The sequence below is a fragment of the Mobula hypostoma genome, chromosome 16 (assembly GCF_963921235.1).
Source record: "Mobula hypostoma chromosome 16, sMobHyp1.1, whole genome shotgun sequence".
In the NCBI taxonomy this organism is placed as follows: domain Eukaryota; kingdom Metazoa; phylum Chordata; class Chondrichthyes; order Myliobatiformes; family Myliobatidae; genus Mobula; species Mobula hypostoma.
Genome location: NC_086112.1, coordinates 5,492,629 through 5,514,635, shown reverse-complemented (window position 1 = coordinate 5,514,635; position 22,007 = coordinate 5,492,629). Strand labels below are relative to the sequence as shown.

The following is a 22,007-nucleotide window of genomic DNA, read 5'->3' as shown; positions in this document are numbered from 1 at the left end:
GTGCTGGATGTGGGTTCATTTCAAGATAGTTGAATATAATTTCCCGCACACAAGTGTAAAGAAGAACAAAGTAATTATTAGTCTGGATCTGATTTGTAACAGTTAGGAGAAGTTTTGGTAGGTACATGGATGGCACGGGTGTAGAGGACGATGGTCCAGGTATGAGTCATTAGAACCTGGCAGATTAACAGTATGTCTAGACTAGACAGGCCTGGGGTGGGCTTTGAACCACTGGGACTTTGCAGCTGTCCCTGTACCACCCGCCCCCCCGCCCCGTACTGTTTTTCCTCACTTCCCAGGAAAAATAATGATCAGGGGTCAGTGAGGGGGCTTAATACATGGCTAACCAGTCCTATCTAGGTCCCCACCTTGCTCTGTCCCACTGAAGTCACAGGTGCCCAAAAACAAATAGCTTTATTTGTCAAACACACATCGAAACATACAGTGAAATGTGTCATTTTGCAACAATGGCCAACACGGGTCAAGGATACAAAGAAACACAATAGAATCAATGTGGTTTTTCATTGATTCTTGTGTTTCTTGTATTTACTGACTGTGAATGCCCAGGAGAAAATGAATCTCAGGGTTGGATATGGTGACATATATGCATTTTGAGCTTTGGTTGTACTTGGCAGTGGCTCACAAGAAGGTCAATGGTTTAACTGCAACACTGGAGGTCAAAGGTGAACTCAGGATCCTGCTCTCTGGTACTGCCAGTATAGAGTTTGTTTGTCATAAATACAAGAGGTTCTGCAGATGCTGGAGGAACACAGTAGGTCAGGTAGCATCTAGAGGAATAAACAGTCAATGTTTTGGTTCAAACATCTTCACTCCATTGTCCACAGATGGAATTTTGCAGAGGCCAACCAGTTAAATTCCTATCCCAAATCACAGTTTGACATGTCAGTCCATGGCCTCCCCTTTTCCCATAATGCGCCCACTTTCAGGGTGGAGGAGCAAAACCTCATATTCCACCTAGGTAACCTCCAAACTGATGGCATGAACATTGACATCTCCTGATATTTTTTTTTATTTTCCCCTCTCCCTTTATTCCCCCCTCTGGCTTCTTTTCTCCTCACCTGCCTATCACCTCCTCCTCTCCCCATCTCTCATGGTCCACTGTCCTCTCCTATCAGATTTCTTCTCCAGCCCTTTACCCTTCCCATCCATCTAGCTTCATCTATCACCTTCTAGCTCTTCCTTTTTCTCTTCCCCCCTCTTTCTATTCTGATGTCTTCCCCCTTCCTTTCCAGTACTGATGAAGGGTCTTGGCTTGAAATATCAACTCTTCCCCCCACCCCCCATAGCTACTACCTGACCTTCTGAGTTCCTCCAGAAATTTATGTGTGTTGCTCTAGAGTTTGTATGATCTCCTTTCCTTATGACTAGGTGGGATCTCCCAGTGCTGCAGTTTCTTCTCTCATCTGAAAGAGGTGCAGTTGTTCTTACTGCAAGAGTGATGGAAGTGAATAGGAATGGTTTAGTGTAGAATTTGTGGAAATGGGTTCTCTATGATGTGTGGTGGGGTGGAGATGCATCTCTACCCAAGGAGGTGCAAGGCACTCCTTCCCTCTGCCATCCTGCAGGTCACACTTGGCCAAATGTAGCACCTGCTTACCACCCACTTTCCCCGATCAGGGTCACGTGAAGCCATGGGAGCAGGTGGTGGATGGCCGCATGAACAGCTGGTGCATATCACAAGTCCTGGTTAGATGACCACTGACTCCAGGCAGACAATCTCTGAAGAGAATTGATAATGGCTGGGTCACCCGTCTTATAAAGACACTGCCCAGAAGTGCAATGGCAAACCATTTCTGAAGAAAAATTTCCTCAAGAACAATCATGGTCATGGTCTTTCCATGACCACCCACATCATACGACACGTCACATAACAGACAAATGATGGTTAATGAAAAATGTTTTGATTATCTGAGCCTCTGTTCTGCTGCATTATACTTTATTATCATTGCTGTAATGGAATAATGCTGTAAAAATTGTTAACTTTAAGCTAAAAGGTTAAAGCAAACAGAATTCATTTTAATTGTGACTCCATAAAAACTCCACATGGACGGTCCCAAGCCCGGCTGTAAAAGGAGGAATGAGCATGGGGTTAGCATCCCATCCCGTAAAGACTCAGATCTCCAGAAGCTCTAAGGACCTCATTCCTGAGAGGAAGAGGAAGGCTTATCGAGAAGATGTATGAAGTAGTGTGGTGAAAGTGGAAGCCACAGGGCCAATCACCCTCCCATTAGCCCATGACTGAGGACTCTGGTGACCTCCTGTGGACGGACTCTGCCCCAGTATGAGTGATGGGCCCAAGAAGAATGGTCGGTGGACTCAACAGGCCGTTTCTCTGCTCTATCACCCAATACCTCAACCTTGCCCTTACCTTCAGGTCCAACAGGAAGTGCTTGGTTTACCCCGCTGTAATCCATCCCATAATGGACATTAAAATCACCCGCTGGTTCAGCGTAAGGATGCATTGGAACTGTACCAATAACTATTGGCAAGTTGACGGTTAAATTCATTGCTCTTGGAATCTTCACTGACACCTGAAAAACAACAAGCATTTCCTTAATGATTTAAAAACTATATTGTCTATTTCTTTGCAAAATGTGTGCTATTGTCCTTGCTCAGCCACTGTAGTTGCCACATGGATTCAAACATTTGATGGTTCACATCCAGTCTGCAAACTTTTACTGAAGAACACGGAAACAAATTTTGTTGAGTTATTCCATTGTTTATAATCACTTTGAGAAGTACAGTTTACTGGGTGCCATGATAACATAGCAGATAGTGCAACACCATTACAGCTCGGGGCTTTGGAGTTTGGAGCTCAATCCAAGCATCCTCTGTAAGGAGTCAAGCCAATATAAGGTACACTATATAGAAACGAGACAATGTTTCTTCAAACCAAGGTGTAAAGCTCATAGCACACGATAAGGATAAAAAATCTCCAGATGAATTACACATGAATAGCAACCCAAGGTGCATTGATATTAAATATTGTAAAGGTACGGAACAGATTAACCAGTGACTCTTTGAATACGATGTGGCAAAGAGTTCATTAGCCTAATGGCCTGGGGGAAGAAACTGTTTCTCATCCTGACCAGTCTTGTTTTTATGCATCATAGTCCCTGCTGATGGTAGAAAGTTAAGAAAAATGCTGGATGGATGGGTGGGATCTTTAATGATACTAAGGGCCCTGTGTATGCAGCACTCCTGATAAATGTCCCCGATGGATGGTAGGGAGATCCTTATGATCCTCTCATCTGTTCTCATAGTCCTTTGGAGGGACTTCTAGTCTGATGCTTGACTGCTCCCACACCAGATGGAGATGCAACTTGTCAGGATGCTCTCAATGGTGCTCCTGTTGAGACAAGGTGGAAGTGGGAGGGTGCGAGCCTTGCTTGCATCAATCTTGTTAGGAAGTGGAGGCGTTGCTGTGTATTCTTGTTCAGGGAGGTGATATTAAGGGACCAGGTGAGGTCATTTGTGATGTGAATTCCCAGGAACTTTGTGCACTTAACTCTCTATGGAGGAGCCATGTATTCAGAGAGGGGGACGGTTTGCCTGCACTTTTCTAAAGTTCACAATGATTTCCTTTGTCTTCTCAAAGTTCAGCCTTAGGTTGTTGTTCTTCTCACACCGACTCACCAGTTGCTCCACCTCCTCTCGATACTCCCTCTCATCATCGCTTTTGCTGAGGCCAACCACTGTTGTGTTATCTACACACTTGATGACACAGTTTGAGCTGGATCCTGCGACACAGTCGTGTATCAGCAGTGTGAACAGTAGCGGACTGAGCTCACAGCCTTGCGGAGTGCCAGTGCTCAGCGTAATGGGATGAGAGATGTTGCTGCCCACACAGACTGACTAATTCCATTATCCAATTGCAGAGGGAGGTGCTGAGACTCAGCGAGGACAGTTGCCCCACCAGTTTCTGGTGTATAATGGTACAGAATACTGAACTGAAGTCTAAACAGCAGTCTGGCATATGAGACCCCCAGTTGCCAGGTGGGACAGGACAGAGTGGAGGGCAGAGGCTATGGCATCAGTGGATCAATTCAAGCGATAAGCAAACTGGAAAGGGTGCAGTGTAGCTGGGAGAAAGGCATTAATGTGCTCCATGACAGTCACTCAAAGCATTTCATAATGGTTTTTGTAAGTCCTCCCCATAGAAAGTATTGGTTTTCTCCAGTTCTTCTGGTTTTCTCCCACAGTCCAAAGTTATACTGGGTAGTAATGTAATTAATCATTTTAAATTGTGCTGTGATTAGGCTAGGGTTAAATCAGTGGGTTGCTGGCAGTGTGGCTCAAAGGGCCGGAAGGGCCAATTCCACACTGCATCTCTGTATTTATTCAAATGAATAAATTTGAATTGCCTGTAAACAGCTTTGCAATCTAAAATCCAGTTACGATATTGATATTGTATTGTTCACTGTATTATATTGAAACAGGTGCCTAATTATATCTCATGCATATCACAGCTTGAAATGTGCTCTGGAAATGCAGCCAAGTACAGCTCTCCCTTACGTCTGTATACAGGCAAAACAAGTATATCACATTACAGCCAAACCTTAATAAGGACCCCTCAGAGGAAAATAGAAATTAATACTCTGCCACCCATCACAGAATCCATTTTCAGAAAAGGCCTCTATCCTTGCTCATTAATTTAATGGCAGCTTTATCTGAGGAGATACGTTGCAGCAATAATTTGGAATAGGTTATCAGAACTTAGTCTCAGATTTGCACAAACAACTGGTGACAGACCAGTCTATGGCCTTATCTTTACTACCATGATGAGGCCAAACCGAGTTTGGACATGTGACACCTCATTGCGTCTGGGTAGTCTTCAACCTGATGGCATAAACATTGATTCTCCAACTTCCAGTAATTTTTCCAACCTCCTTTTTTCCATTCCTCACTTGGTTACTCCTCATCTCTCCCCCTCACCTTCTACTGGCTCCCCTTCCCCTTCCTCCACAGCTCACTCCCTTCTATTAGATTCGCCTCCTTCAGCCCTTTACCTCATCCAACTACGTCTTACCAGTTTCTTATTTCATTTTTACTCCCCCACCTACCATCTTTCCCTTCATCTGGTTCTCAGCCATCACCTGGCAGCAGGTACTCCTCCCTCTCCCCACCCCTCCTTATTCTGGCTTCCTCTCCCCTTCTTTTCCAGTCCTGATGAAGGCCCCATACATGGTGCCAGATCTGCTGAGTTCCTCCAACATTGTGCGTGCTGGTCACACTGCAAGATGGATCCCAAGACAAAGCACATTCAATCACCGAAGACATGCAATTGCCATTTACAGAAGGAAACATGGGGAACTCGAACAGAAGAAGTTGGCCATCTGGATGTTTAGGTCTACTATGCCAGGGCTCCCCAACGTTTTTGCACCGCGGACCGGTTTATTTTGACAATATTCTTGTGGACTGGCTGACCCCGGGGGGGGGGAGGGGTGGGGTAGGGTTGCCAACGGACAAGAGTAGCAGTCAAATACGTTGTGCTTACCCCGAGAAAGGCTACCATGACCATGAAGCCTTGCGTGGGCACCTGTGTGTACGGGCCGATTTTTTCCTACTAATCGTTTTTGGCAATTCTGTTCCGGTGGGGGGCGGGGCGGGATGTTAATCACGACCGGAATATAGGTGGTAAGTGGCTAATACACACAATTTCGTTTCTAAAAGGGTTTATCTAAAGAATTTTATATTAAGCACAGCACATATTTTCCTTGCATGAATATAGTGATAAGTCAATTATCAGAGGAGGACAGGGGAGCTTGAAGTAAGTGTTGAACGAACTTCCAGCAGAAGTGGTAGAGGCAGGTTCGATATTATCATTTAAAGTTAAATTGGATAGGTATATGGACAGGAAAGGAATGGAGGGTTATGGGCTGAGTGCAGGTCGGTGGGACTAGGTGATAGTAGCGTTCGGCATGGACTAGAAGGGCAGAGATGGCCTGTTCCCGTGCTGTAATTGTTATATGGTTATATAAGTCACTTACAAGTCAATAGCATCATAACATTTTAAGTAATGTTTGGACAGCACATATTTTCCCCTATTGAACATATAAAATCATTGCAACACACCAATATCGCTGAATCAGTGGGAGCCCTGGGCTTGTTTCCCTGCAACAACAGGGTCCTATCGAGGGGTGATGGGAGACAGCGATACTCGAAGGGGGATCCTTATGTCCAGTCTATTCCGCAATTTAGTTTTCGTTGCATTCATTGCAGAGGTATGTTGGAAATGGAAGCAATGTTTTCAGTGCTTTCGTGACTATCTCAGGATATTCAGCCTTGACTTTGATCCAGAATGCCGGCAGGGATGTTGTGTCAAACATACTTTTCAGCCCGCTGCCACTTGCAAGCTCGAGGAGTTGATCTTCTTCCCGCGCTGACATGGATGACGCGCGGGTAATGACCTCGCGTGCGTTCAAGTTCAACAGTGGGCGTGACAGGGAATGAGGAAAGGTGCTGCTGACTCCTATGGCCAAATCATATCATTTCCTCACGGCCCGGTAGCACATGCTTTGCGGCCCGGTACCGGTCCATGACCCAGTGGTTGAGGACCGCGGTGCTATGCCATTTGGTACAATCAGGACTGACCTCCTGTCTCAATACCATATCCCTGCTCTCTCCCTACGTGCCTTTATGACTTCTATGTCTGGAAATGTATCTTCTTAAGTATACAAGGCCATGGTTAGCGTCACACTATGCAGCTCAGGATGTCAGAGTTCAAAGTTCAATTCCAACATCCTCTGTAAGTAGTCTCTATGTCCTCCCCGTGGAATGCTTGGGTTTTCTCTAGATCCTCCAGTTTCCACCCACAGTCCAAATATGTACTGGGTAGTAGGTTAATTGGTCATTGTAAGTTGTCCAGTAATTAGATTAGGGTTAAATTGGGGATTGCTGGGTGGTACAGCTCGAAGAACTGGAAGGACCCATTCCGCACTGTATTTCTAAATAAATAAATTTAATGACATGGCTTCCACCACCTCTCCTTGGCAGAGAACTCCACAGATTCACCACTCTCATCTCAGCTGTAGATATCGCACCTCATGTCTTGAGATTGTGACCCACTGTCTATATTCTGCATATGAGAAGAAAACCCCATCCTGCTCAGATCCATTCTGTGTGGCCCGGCAGGAACTCAACAAGATCCCTCTTCATTCGTCTAAACACATGTGTCTGGCCAGCACACTTCCGACCATAGACTTGCCTTGTCAGAGATCAGTCCGGTGAACCTTTGCTGCTGGTGGTCTAAGGTAAGCATAGTTTTTCTCCAGTCAGGACGCCAAATGTCTAGCAGGCCTCACCAACACTCTCTTGTAACTGAGCCAGATGTCCTAACTGTGCATCCGTGTGGAGTTTACACATTCTCCCCGTCAGCTTGTCATTTTAAAGTTCTTACAGTCCCAACAACACGTGGACTAATTGAGGCCATCCATTGACTGAGGTCGACCAAGGATAATGCATCCCAGCTGTCCCATGTGATACGCAAGTCAGGGCAGTATGGTATGGAGAGGAAGCTGTCGCCCATGCAGCAGGTTCCTCCTCTCTATGCACCCGATGAGCCGAAAGGAACGGCAGAGACTGATACAGATTGGTACCAGCAGCATCGCAGGAATTGCCAGTCAGCATTAAATTCAACACAAGACCACCTCAGGGACTCCAGCTCCGAATTTTTTCCTCAGGGTTTACTCCTGAAGCCTTCCCCATGAGTGGGTAGAGCCACAGAGCAGTGAAGGTTAGAGATCGGTTCTCCTTCTCTTAGCCGAGCTGCCAACCACGGCTGACGAGCCCCATCTGCCTGAAGCGACTGATTTAAAGTAGCCAGTAACCCGCCTTTGCCCTTCTCCTGTCAGTAGAAACAGATCCACCAGGCTTAGCAGCTAAGTCACATGTAAAGACCAGGAGCTGGACTTGGTTGTCAGATGCTATTTGAGATGCACACCATAGGGAGCATTTAATTGGTAGTGGGAGCTTATCCACACCACCTCCCACTGGTTATAACATCGTTAAGGAATCTGGGCTGATCAACAGCATACCGGCTTATTTCAGTAGTACAGTACAAGAAGTTACCGCAAGTGGTGGGAACAGGTGTGAGAGCAGTGTTTAAGAGGCTTTTGGACAGACACACGAGCAGGCAGAGACTGAAGGGATATGGACCATGTGCAGGCAGACGTGATGAGCTTAAATTGGTGTCATATAACCATATAACAATTACAGCATGGAAACAGGCCATCTCGGCCCTTCTAGTCCCTGCCAAACTCTTACTCTCACCTAGTCCCACCGACCTGCACTCAGCCCATAACCCTCCATTCCTTTCCTGTCCATATACCTATCCAATTTAACTTTAAATGACAACATCAGACCTGCCTCAACCACTTCTGCTGGAAGCTTGTTCCACACAGCTACCACTCTCTGAGTAAAGAAGTTCCCCCTCATGTTACCCCTAAACTTTTCCCCTTTAACTCTCATGTCCTCTTGTTTGAATCTCCCCCACTCTCAATGGAAAGTGCCTATCCACATCAACTCTATCTACCCTGCCCTCATAATTTTAAATACCTCTATCAAGTCCCCCCTCAACCTTCTAAGCTCCAAAGAATAAAGACCCAACTTGTTCATCCTTTCTCTGTAACTTAGTTGAAACCCAGGCAGCATTCTAGTAAATCTCCTCTGTACTCTCTCAATTTTATTGACATCTTTCCTATAATTCGGTGACCAGAACTGCACACAATACTCCAAATTTGGCCTTACCAATGCCTTATACAATTTCAACATTACATCTCAACTTCTATCCTCAATACTCTGATTAATAAAGGCCAGCATACCAAAAGCTTTCTTCACCACCCTATCCACATGAGATTCCACCTTCAGGGAACTATGCACCATTATTCCTAGATCCCTCTGTTCTACTGCATTCTTCAATGCCCTACCATTTACCATGTATGTCCTATTTTGATTAGTCCTACCAAAATGTAGCACCTCACATTTATCAGCATTATACTCCATCTGCCATCTTTCAGCCCACTCTTCTAAGTGGTCCAAATCTCTCTGCAAGCTTGGAAAACCTACTTCATTATCCACAACTCCACCTATCTTAGTATCATCTGCATACTTACTCATCCAATTTACCACCCCATCATTCAGATCATTAATATATATGACAAACAACACTGGACCCAGTACAGATCCCTGAGTCACACCACTAGACACCGTTCTCCAATCTGACACACAGTTATCCACCACTACTCTCTGGCGTCTCCCATCCAGCCATTGCTGAATCCATTTCACTACTTCGATATTAATACCCAACGATTGAACGTTCCTAACTAACCTTCCATGTGGAACCTTGTCAAAGGCCTTACTGAAGTCCATATAGACAACATCCACTGCTTTACCCTCGTCAACTTTCCCAGTAACCTCAAAAAATTCAATAAGATTTGTCAAACATGACCTTCCACGCACAAATCCATGTTGACTGTTCCTAATCAGACCCTGTCTATCCAGATAATTATATATGCCATCTTTAAGAATACTTTCCATCAATTTACTCACCACTGACGTCAAACTCACAGGCCGATAATTGCTAGGTTTACTCTTAGAACCCTTTTTAAAACAATGGAACAACATGAGCAATATGCCAATCCTCCGGCACCATCCCCATTTCTAATGACATTTGAAATATTTCTGTCAGAGCCCCTGCTATTTCCACACTAACTTCCCTCAAGGTCCGAGGGAATATCCTGACTGGACCCAGAGACTTAACCACTTTTATATTCCTTAAAAGAGCCAGTATTTCCTCTTCTTTAACCATCATACTTTCCATAACTACCCTACTTGTTTCCCTTACCTTACACAATTCAATATCCTTCTCCTTAGTGAATACCGAAGAAAAGAAATTGTTCAAAATCTCCCCCATCTCTTTTGGCTCCGCACATAACCGTCCACTCTGATTCTCTAAGGGACCAATTTTATCCCTCACTATCCTTTTGCTAGTAATATAACTGTAGACACCCTTTGGATATATTTTCACCTTACTTGCCAAAGCAGCCTCATATCTTCTTTCAGCTTTTCTAATTTCTTTAAGATTCTTTTTACATTCTTTATATTCCTCGTTTACTCCAAGCTGCCTGTATTTATTGTAGATCCCTCTCTTTTTCCAAACCAAGTTTCCAATATCCCTTGAAAACCATGGCTCTCTCAAACTTTTAACCTTTCATTTCAACCTAACAGGAACACTTCCTAACCGTGACCCACTTGTCTTCTTCCCATGGCCTCGGTGTCATCACCTGCTTGTAACTCCTCTCTATCAACTCCTCACTCTCCCTGACCAGACGAAGGTCATTGAGCTGCAGCTCCAGTTCCCTAACGTCGTCCTTTAGGAGCTGCAGCTCAGTGCACCTGGCGCAGATGTGGACGTCTGGGAGGCTGGGAGACTCCGGAACCTCCCACATCCGACACCGAGAACAACAAGCTGCCCTCTCACTCATACTTCCCCCCGCTTTCCTCAAATAACAGGAAAAATTGAAAACCAAACCTTCTTCGCCTCACCCATTTCTGCCTAAGCCCGTTGAGCCAAAGCCCTTAGGTCTTCACTCTGCTCCCGGCTCACTCTACAGCCCGCAAAATGATGCTGCCGGCTGTATAAGGCTGTGTTCCTTTTAAATCTTCCGCGCTTCACTTCCCGACGTCACACGCCTGCGCAGTCCCGCCTCTCTTAACTCCGAAGAAAAAACGAAAAATTCAAAATGGCTTCCGCTGCACTCCCGCTCCGATTCTCAGACTTCCTTCTCTGAATGGTGAGCATGGTGGGCAGAGATATTGTGGGCCAATGTGTTTATTCTGTGCTCTACTCTATTATAATATGGTGTTGTTTCTTTCCAATTTAGAAGAGATTTTGAACTAAAATGTACTGATTGGGGTCCTGATGAAGGGTGACAGTAGTCAATAAAATGGGTGAAGAATTATTAAGACCAATAAGGCAATATCTGTAACAGCAAGTTCCATCTTGAACGTTACCACACACTTTGTGGCATGGTCATATTGTCCATTGACCACACTGAAAAGTATAATTCAAAATGCTGTCTACCTTAATGGAATACTCCATCTGGATAATACTGCAGTGCATCAGTGTTGGAGGAACTTCTGGAATTTTCAACAGCATTGTAATCCGGCTGTCTTTCTGTCCGGCTAGTACTGCCTCTCCCTGGATTTTGGTAACAAGCTCGGAGGACATTTTTGTTTTGGATTTTGCATGGTAGGTGATTGTTTTAAAAATGGCTGCCATTGGATTGACTTTGCGGGACGAGTGATTCTCAATTTCAGCAAATACTTGAATTGTTTCACCTGGAAGAACAGCAAAGTCCAGTTTACATAATCTTATGTATTCCCTCTCAATCTACAGTAGATGAATAAAACAATGAATAAATTACAATAATAATAATGATGGGAAGACTGCCATGGTAGCATGGCTGTTAGCTGAATGTTATAACAGCTCAGGCAGAGTTCGGAGTTCAATTTCAGCATCATCTGCAAGGATTCCGTACATCCTCCCTGTACCAATTGGTAAGTTAATTGGTCACTCCAAGTTGTCCCATGATTAGATTAGGGTTAAATCAGAGGTTGCCAGGCGGTGTGGCTAGGAAGGCCAGAAGAACCTGTTCTGTACTGCATCTCCAAATACAATAAATAGTTGGGACAAGTTTTCACAACAATGAACTGCCGTGGTCTGCCTATCATTAGCTTTTTTTGTGACATGTGCATCAAAACAGAGTGAAATGCATTGTTTGCATCAAATCCATCCTGTGAGGATATATAGGGGATAGTCTGCAAAGGTTGCCATGATTCTGACACCTACATAACATGGCCACAATTTACTAACCCTAACTGTACGTTCTTGGAATGGAGCAAGAACCCAAGCAAACCCACATGGTCACAGGAAGAACAGAAACTCCTGAAAGACAGCAGCAGGAGTTGAACCTCAATCAGCAATTGCTGGCGCTCTAAAGCGAATACGCTAACCAGTACTCTACCGGGTGGTTAGAGTTTTTAAAACGTGTATATTGAGATAGTATATGTATTGGCTTTAATCTTCAAAATCTTTGTTCTGGAAAGCTCTAGACAGATTAAAAACTTCAGATGACAAACTTCTTTTCATAAAAGAAGGGAGATAGAAAATAATTTACTAGATTTATTTATTTCGAGGTACAGAACGCAACAGGCTCTTCTGAAGTTGAACTGTGCCACTCAGCAACCCTCCTTTAACCCCAGCCTAATCAGAAGGCAATTTACTATAACCAATTAACCTACCAACCGGTACATCTTTGACTGTGGAAGGAAATCGGAGCCCCCAGTGAAGAGCCATGCATTCCACAGGAGGACCGACACAGGCTCCTTATGAATGACATTGGGATTGAACTGCAGCATCCCTTCCCCATTCTTTATTCCATATTCCCTAAAGGTCATGTCCAACCTCCGACACCCTGAGCAGTAACAGCATCACACCAACCGCCATCCTGCACGCTGGAGTCAATGAATTTCCTGTTGAAATGTAACAAATTCAGGGTGCGAGTTCCAAGAGCTATGAGGTAATGTTATAAAACATTGGTCAGACCACACATGGAGTATTGTGTTCAGTTCTGGTTGGCTCATTATATTGAAGAATGTGGAAGCTTTAGAGGTGTAGAGGAGACTTACCTGGAAGCTGACATGTGATAGATGAGACCAGATGAGTGGGGGAGAGGGGATAAAGTAAGAAGCTGGAAGGTCACAGGTGGAACAAGTAAAGGGCTGAAGCAGGAATTGGATAGGAGAGGTGAGCGGACCACGGGAGAAAGGGAAGGAGGAGGGGCAACAGGGGGAGGTGCTAGGCAGGTGAGGAGAAGTGGTAAGAGGTCAAGGGGTGGGGAATAGAAGAGGGAAGGGGGGAGAAAAAAACAGAGGGAAAAAGTTACTGAAGGTGGAGAAATCAATGTTCATGCCATCAGGTTGCAGCCTAACCAGGCAGAATATGAGATGTTGGCCTTATCATGCAGTGAAAACCCTCTCACCACCTTATTCAGTATGACAGAAATAGTTTAGAGAAACCATTTAGAAGTTACTAAATAGAAAGCGTGTGGTGGTTGAATATTACGTTATTGTGAATGTGATACACACAGGGTAGGAAATTCAACAGTTTCCAGTGCTCCAGATTTTTACCTGGAACGTATCCTCTCCGATCAATTTTGGCATTTAGCACGACTGGTCCTGAGGCACAACAGCAGCAACAAATAGTTTTCTCATCCATTACTGATAGCGGTTCCTGTAAAATCAACATTAAACACCGACTTCCATCAAAGTTCAAGTATATATACCATATGCAATTTTGAGATTCCACAAAAGCAATAAATAATGCGAACACGAGATAATGAGATAGTAAGTCCATAATGTGAGATCATCAGTTGTGGGACCATTTCAATGATGGGGCAAGTAAATGAAGTTATCCACCTTTATTTAAGAGCCTGATGGTTGAGGGGTAGTAACTATTCTTGAACCTGGTGGTATGAATCCTGAGGCTCTTGTACCTTCTATCTGACAGCAGCAGTGAGAAGACAGCATGACCTGGGTGGTGGAGATCTTTGATAATGGATGCTACTTTCCCATGACAGCAGATGTGCTCAGTGGTTTAGGATCATATCCAAAAATATACACAATATCCTCAAAACAACCATGCGAATCAAACACTAATCATACATTGGCCAACAAGATCTTCTGCATTGCCTTCACAGGAAGCAAATGTGCACTGAAAACAAAATTAAAACCAAAATCACATTTTACAGAGTGTTTAGCGACCACATACAAAGTGCCACAACAGTCTTCCAAAAAAACTCCAGCAAATTTCAAAATGTTCAAAATACATTTAGTATGTATACCATATACAACCTTGAGATTTGTCTTCTTGCAGGCAGCCACAAAACAAAGAAACAGAATAGAATCCATGAAAAAAATGTCACACAACTGTCGAATACCCAAAGTGCAGAAAAAAAAAATCGTGCAAATAATAAAAAAGTAAACAAATAACACACGGAACATGATTCACAGAGTCCCCGAAAGTGAGTCCACAGTCACAGAGCCATTTCAGAGCTGAGGCGAGTGAAGCTGGTCCAGGAGCTCGACGGCTGCAGACCATGTAGCTGCAGAGTGAGGTCAGAGCTGCAGTGCATTAAGCCTCCCGGAGTAGTGAGCTGAACACCAGCTCATCCTCTGCCCTTGACACCTTGATCATTTTTATCTGGCTCGGCAATTAAATCAGCTAAACACTGGTTCATTTTTCGGTCCAGGTCCCAAGCCCTGCTGCTTCAACCTAGCCAGAAGTCCACTCCAGCAATGGCTGCCGTGGCTATACCTACATTATCGAGAATCCAGTTCACCAAATCCTTCAGGATTCCGCAAAAACGCCAGGTCATACAGTCAGTTCTAAAGCACAACTCCCAAAGGGAAATTACAGGCTGTGGATTGCAGTGTTCATAATCCAAAAACTGTGTAATTAATAGAAAAGTTAGCAGTTCTGTTTGCTGACCTCAGAAAATCAGGCAGCAGCTAGGGAGAGGAATAAACAGCCAAAGTTTCAGGACAAGACCCTTTATCAGGACAATTTAACAGCAGAATCTATGTTCTGGCATATTCCAGAATGGGTCAAAGATTTCAATATAAAAATAAAAATCAGAATTGAGGTCAGTTGTTCTTCTCCCAGGCCACAAGACCCCAGAGGAATGTAAGAGGTGGAAACATATACATAATTCACGACCACTGACACTGTGTTTGGTTTACTTTCAGAGACTGGTCTGTCATGATGACATTACCACGTGCAGTTTTTTTTTTAAAACCACACTTTCTGTTCAGTGTTTGGAGGACAAGAAGGGAGTTATTACAGTCTTTCTTAAACTTTCAATGCCTCTGCTATTTTATTTACAAAAACCTACAAGACAACTGAACACCCTGCCACCATGCAGGTTTGATCATGTATGATATTGCCAGTAATGTTATACCATTCGCTTTTATGTTGCACCATATACTGTATGCACATTATTTGTTAATATATTTGTCGTAATATTACTTTACATGTTAAGTGTGTGAGGTATATGTACTGTGTTGTGCACCTTGGTCTGGAGGAACATTGTTTCATTTGGTGGTACACATGTGTATGGTTGAATGACAATAAACTGAACTTGAACTCGACTGCAAAATGCCTGGAAGTCTCTAGCCGAATGATTTGTGTGTTTTTTTTTAAAAAGGTGGAACAAATCTTATTTATGATTTTTGGCCAATCCCCTTTCTTCTGCGATTATCAAATTAGTTAGATACTGCCTGTTATGCAACTGGCATTCAGAGTAGTAATGGAGCCCCCCTCCATTTCTGTCTGCCCTTGGCCATCTTCTCTATTGTGCCCAGGTGTGTTTCGGGGTCCTCATTTCTGCCTCTACGATATGGCACCAAGTTGTCTTTGATCTCTCGTGTTTCCTCCACCCTTCACAGGTCCAATGACGTGATGACTCGATGACAGAGCAAGCCTCTCTTCTCATCGCATGCCCAATCCATCTCCAATGTTTCCTCATGATGATTGTTGGGGATCTTTCTTGACCAGAAAATACAGAGGATCTTCCAGAGGCTCATGGTGTGGAATGATGACAGCTTGGCACGGACGTTCTCTATTATGTGCCAGCATTCTGACCCGTACAAGAGTGTGCGAAGAACACAACTCTGGTACAGCTTCACCTTGATGTGGACACATTCAAGTTAATATATTAATATATTTTCAGAGTTTTAGTGCACATGCATAGCCCTGTTTTATTTTTAAAAATCAGGTTGTGAAGGCAGTGAAATGAATGAATGTAGATACAGAACTCAGCTGAGCGAGGAGGTGGAGATAGAAACATAACCAACAGCAGATATTAGTATCCAGTGTAAGAATGGCAAACAAACAGAGGAACTTGTGTAGAGTGTCAATTTAGCCATATTTTTAGACCATAAGACATAGCAGCAAAATTGGCTATTCAGCTCATCAAGTCTGCTCCTCCATTCAGTTATGGCTGACCCATTTTCCACGTCAACTCCATTCACCGGCCTCCTCCCCATTACCTTTAACACCATTACTAATCAAGAACCTATCAACCTCTGCTTTAAATATACCCAATGACCTGGGCTCCACATCCATCTGTGGCAATAGATTCCACAGATTTATCACCTTCTGGCTAAAGAAATTCCTCCTTTTGTCTGTTCTAAGGGGACATCCTTCTACACTGAGCTGTGCCCTCTAGTCCTAGACTCAGCCACAAAGGAACCGTCCTCACCACATCCACTTTCAATATTCAATAGGCTTCGTTGAGATTCCCCCACCCACACCCTCATCTTTCTAAACTGCAGTGAGTACAGGCCCAGAGTCAAACACTCCTGATACATTAACCCTTTCATTTCTGGGATCACTTTTGAAACGCTCCTCAGGACCCTCTCCAGTGTGAGCACATATGGGGTCCAAAACTACTGACAATTCTCCAAATATGGTCTGACCAATCCTTAAAGTCTCATTATTACATCCTTACTTTTATATTCTAGTCCTCTCTAAATGAATGCTAACATTGCATTCACATTCCTTACCAAAGACCCAGCCCGCAAGTTAGGGAATCCTGCTCAAGGATTCCCAAGTCCTTTTACACCCGATTTCTGAATTTGTTCCCCATCTATAAAATAGTCAATACCTTTATTCCTTCCACAAAGTGCACAAACATACACTTCCCCACACAGTACTCTGTCTGCCTATTCTCTGAATCTGACCAAGCCCTTCCTCAACACTACCTTTCAATGACAAGGGGAAGATTTCATGGCAAAGAAACATTTCAGTCTCTTAAATGTTGAAACCTTTCAGGAGGCTTTTCCTGTGCAACACACACAAAATGCCTGGGGAACTCAGCAGGTCAGGTAGCATCTATGGGGCAGGAATGAACAACTGTGTTTCAGGCCAAGAGGAAATGGGCTTTAATGATAATTTAGAAATACACTCAGTATGATAGTAAGTATAGGAATAGAGTGAGATGGAGGATAAATGCATGGCTGAGGGATTGGAGCAGCGGGCAGGGATTCAGATTTCTGGATCATTGGTACCTCTTTTGGGGCAGGCACGACCTGTACAAAAAGGATGGGTTGCACTTGACCCCGAGGGGGAGCAATATCCTGACAGGGAGGTTTCCCAAGGCTATTGGAGAGAGTTTAAACTAGAATTGCTGGTGGGTGGGAACTGAACTGAAGAGACAGAGGAAGGGGCGGTTGGCTCACAAATAGAGAAATCTTGGAGACAGTGCATAAGGGAGGACAGGCAGATGACAGAGAAGGGATACGCTCAGACCGAAGGTTTGAGATGTGTCTATTTTAATGCAAGCATCGTGAACAAAGCAGATGAGCTTAGAGTGTTGATCGGTACTTGAGGCTATGATGCTGTGGCCATTACAGAGACTTGGATAGCTCGAGGGCAGGAATGGTTACTTAGAGTGCTAGGATTTAGATGTTTCAGAAAGGACAGGGAGGGAGACAAAAGAGATGAGGCTGTGGAACTGCTGATCAGAGGTGGTGTCACGGCTGGAGAAAAGGAGGAAGTCATGGAGGGATTGTCTACTAAGTCTCTGTGGGTGGAAGTTAGGAACAGGAAGGGGTCAATAACTCTACTGTTTTTTTTATATACAGACCATCAAATAATAACAAGGACATCGACGAGCAGATAAGCAGACAGATTCTGGAAAGATGCAATAATAACAGGGCTGTTGTGGTGGAAGATTTAAATTCCCTCCAATATTGACTGGCATTCTTCTAGAGTGAGGGGTTTAGATGGGGTGGAGTTTGTTAGGTGTGTTCAGGAAGGTTTCTTGACACAATAAATTGATAAGTCTACAAGGGGGGAGGCTGTACTTGATCTGGTATTGGGAAATGAACCTGGTCAGGTGTCAGGTCTCTCAGTGGGAGAGCATTTTGGAGATAGCGATCACAATTTTATCTCCTTTGCCATAGCATTGGAGAGGGATAGGAACAGACAAGTTAGGAAAGTGTTTAATTGGAGCTAGGGGAAATATTAAGCTATCAGGCAGGACCTTGGAAGCATACACTGGGAACAGATGTTCTTAGGGAAATGTACGGCAGAAATGTGGCAAATGTTTAGGGGGTATTTGCGTAGGGTTCTACAAAGGTACATTCCAATGAGACAGAGAAAGGATGGTAGGGAACAGTATCCGTGGTGTAAAAAGGCTGTTGAAAATCTAGTCAAGAAGAAAAGCTTATGAAAAGTTAAAAAAACTAGGTAATGACAGAGATCTTAGAAGATTATAAGGCTAGCAGGAAGGAGCTTAAGGAGGAAATTAGGAGAGCCAGGAGGGGCCATGGGAAGGCTTTGGTGAGCAGGATTAAAGAAAACGCCAAGGCATTCTACAAGTATGTGAAGAGCATGAGGATAAGCCATGAGAGAATAGGACTAATCAAGTGTGACAGTGCAAAACTGTGTATGAAACCAGAGGAGACAGCAGAGGTACTTAATGAATACTTTGCTTCAGTATTCACTACGGAAAAGGATCTCGGCAATTCTAGGGATGACTTACAGTGGATTGAAAAGCTTGAGCATACAGACATTAAGAAAGAGAATGTGCTGGAACTTTTGGGAAGCATCAAGTTGGATAAGTCTCTGGGACTGGATGAGATGTACCCCAGGCTACTGTGGGAGGCAAGGGAGGAGATTGCTGACTCTCTGGCAGTGATCTTTGCATAATCAATGGGGACAGGAGTGTTCCGGAGGACTGCAGGGTTGCAGATGTTGTTCCCTTGTTCAAGAAAGGAGTAGAGATAGCCCAGGAAATTATTGATCAGTAACTCCTACTTCAGTGGTTGGTAAGTTAATGGAAGAGATCTTGAGAGGCAGGATTTATGAACATTTGGAGAGATATAATATGATTAGGATCCAAGGCATTTGATAAGGTACCCCATGCCAGGTTTATTGAGAAAGTAAGGAGGCATGGGATCCAAGGGGACATTGCTTTGTGTTTCCAGAACTGGCTTGCCCACAGAAGGCAAAGAGTGGTTGTAGATGGGTCATATTCTGCATGGAGGTCGGTGACCAGTGATGTGCCTCAGGGATCTGTTCTGGGACCCCTACTCTTTGTGATTTTTATAAATGACCTGGATGAGGAAGTGGATGGATGGGTTAGTAAATTTTCTGATGACACAAACGTTGGGTGTGTTGTGGATAGTTTGGAGGGCTGTCAGGTTACAGCGGGACACTGATAGGGTGCAAAGCTGGGCTGAGAAGTGGCAGATATTCAACCCAGATAAATGTGAGGTCATTCATTTTGATAGGTCAAGTATGATGGCAGAATATAGTATTAATGATAAGACTCTTGGCAGTGTGGAGGATCAGAGGGATCTTGGGGTTTGAGTCCATAGGACACTCATAGTTGCTGCGCAGGTTGACTCTGTGGTTAAGGCAGCATACAGTGCATTGGCCTTCATCAACTGTGGGATTGAGTTTAGGAGCCGAGAGGTAATGTTACAGCTATGTAGGACCCTGGTCAGACTCCACTTGGAGCACTGTGCTCAGTTCTGGTCACCTCACTACAAGAGGAATGTGGAATCTATAGAAAAGGTGCAGAGGAGATTTACAAGGATGTTGCCTGGATTAGGGAGCATACCTTATGAGAATAGGTTAAGTGAACTTGGTCTTTTCTCCTTGGAGCAGTGAAGAATGAGAGGTGACCTGATAGAGGTCTATCAGATGATGAGAGGCACTGATTGTGTGGATAGTCAAAGGCTTTTTCCCAGGGCTGAAGTGGCTAACACAAGAGGGCACAGCTTTAAGGTGCTTGGAAGTAGCTACAGAGGAGATGTCAGGGGCAAGTTTGTTTGTTTTTTTAAAAAAAAACGCAGAAGGTGGTGAGTGCGTGGAATGGGCTGCCAGTGACAGTGGTGGAGGCGGATACGATAGGGTCTTTTAAGAGACTCCTGGATAGGTATGTGGAGCTTAGAAATATAGAGGGGTATGGGTAACCCTAGGTAATTTCTAAAGTACATGTTCGGCACAGCATTGTGGGCCTAAGGGCCTGTATTATGCTGTGCGTTTTCTACATTTCTATGTTCTATGTTCCTATGAAGTAGTTTTAGTCATATTTGTTTACTTACCTGCTTCTTGAGTACAAAGACTTAGATAAATATTAATAATCTTTATTTGTCACAAGTACATTGGAATGTACAGTGAAAAGTGCCGTTTGCATCAATGACTAACGTAGTCTGAGGATTGTGCTGTGGATAGCCCACAAGGTGTCGCCATGCTTCCGGCGCCAATTTAGCATGCCTGTAACTTACCACTACGAGTTGAGGGGTGGAGGTACACCTCTACCACAGGAGGTGTAAGGCGCTGTTTCCGTCTGTTAGCCTGCAAGTACCCATCAGCAAGGTATAGCACCTACTTACTCCTCACACACCCCTGCCTCCCGGATCAGGGTCACATGAAGCCATGGGAGCAGCAGGTGGATGGGTACATCAGCTGATGGTGCATGTCACCAGTCCTGGTTATGACACCAGGCAGACTGTCTCTGAAGAATACTGATACTGATTGTGGTCACCTGTATTGTAAAGACACTGCCCAAGAGGTGGCAATGGCAAACCACTTCTGTTGGAAAATTTGCCAAGAACAAACATGGTCACAGACCATGATCACACATGTCATATAACCCAGCATGTAATGGTGATGACACCTTACTAACCCCAACCTGCAGGTATATGGAATTTGGGAGGAGCTTGGAGCACCCAGAGCAAATTCACGTGGTTACAGGGAGAATGTACAAACTGCTTCCAGACAGCAGCTGGAATTGAACTGAATTGGTGGTACTGTAAAGCGTTGTGCTGACCACTACACCACCATGCTGTGATTGAATTGGACTTAAGTAATTCAATGCATGACCTTTCTCCCCCACCCTTTCCCAGTAAAAGCTGTCAGTATTTTGTGAATGAGTAGAACAAAATATTGTAAACTGGTTTATTAAACATTCACCCAAAACTCTGTGGAACCTACCAGTAGTGGTCCGGGAGCACTAATGTCAATCTGGTTAAATACCGTGAATGGTTCTTTTACTTTTGTTCTCAGTTTCCAAGGTCTGTGCAGTTTGGCTGTCATCCAATAGCTCACATGGCCATATGTACCCTTAAAGGAAGAAGGTAGTGGCGGCCTGTTGGAGAACATAAACCAATATGAAGCATCATCTTCATTAATAATGAATCACATTAATGATTTTCTCTGTAATAACTCACGCGTGTGGAAGCACAAGACTGAACGGATACTCATGCCTGCCCGATGTCAACATAGTAACTTCATCAGAAGACTCTGTAGAAACAAATTCAGTTAGCATCTGTAGTATTTTGCTTTTGAGTTATCTTCAGAAATACTTATAGATGTAATACTGCGTAGTCCAAAGAATGAATATAATATATATATATATACATATATATATACACATATATATATATATACACATATATATATATATACACATATATATATATACACACACACACAGTACTGTGGTAATTTTACAAATTGCACTGTACTGCTGCCACAATAAAAAACAAATTTCATGACATATGTGAGTGATGATAAACCCAATTCTGATGTGGTTCTCTATTGTGGACTGAGAGTGGGAAGGGGGCAAGGAGAGGGCAATCATGGTTGAGTAGAGGGGAGGAAGTGGGAAGCACCAGCAAGACATTCTGTAATGATCAATAAACCAATTATTTGGAATCAAATGACCTTGCCTGGTCTCTTGGTGTTGGGTGTTTCTGCACCTGTAACAACACCACCCGCCCCCTGCCCCCCATCCCGTCCCTGGCACTCCTTCTGTCCCACATCCCTCCCATGGCACATCAGCCTCACCATTCCCAATATCCTTTGCTCCTGCCAGATTTATAAACTTGCTCTCGATTCAATGTTGACG

At 44.0% G+C, this 22,007-nt stretch overlaps 1 protein-coding gene across 2 annotated transcripts in view; it reads right to left on the bottom strand.

Moving 5' to 3' along the window:
* Positions 1-22,007, bottom strand: part of LOC134357203 (arrestin domain-containing protein 3-like) — a 54,695-nt gene that overhangs the window by 5,596 nt on the left and 27,092 nt on the right. For both annotated transcript variants that reach the window (XM_063068474.1, XM_063068475.1), the window contains exons 2-6: positions 21,328-21,400; positions 21,092-21,245; positions 13,213-13,315; positions 11,105-11,361; positions 2,390-2,552 (exon numbers count right to left, since the gene is read on the bottom strand). In XM_063068474.1, coding sequence (XP_062924544.1) covers positions 2,390-2,552; positions 11,105-11,361; positions 13,213-13,315; positions 21,092-21,245; positions 21,328-21,400 — 750 coding nt within the window. The remainder of the gene's footprint in view (positions 1-2,389; positions 2,553-11,104; positions 11,362-13,212; positions 13,316-21,091; positions 21,246-21,327; positions 21,401-22,007) is intronic.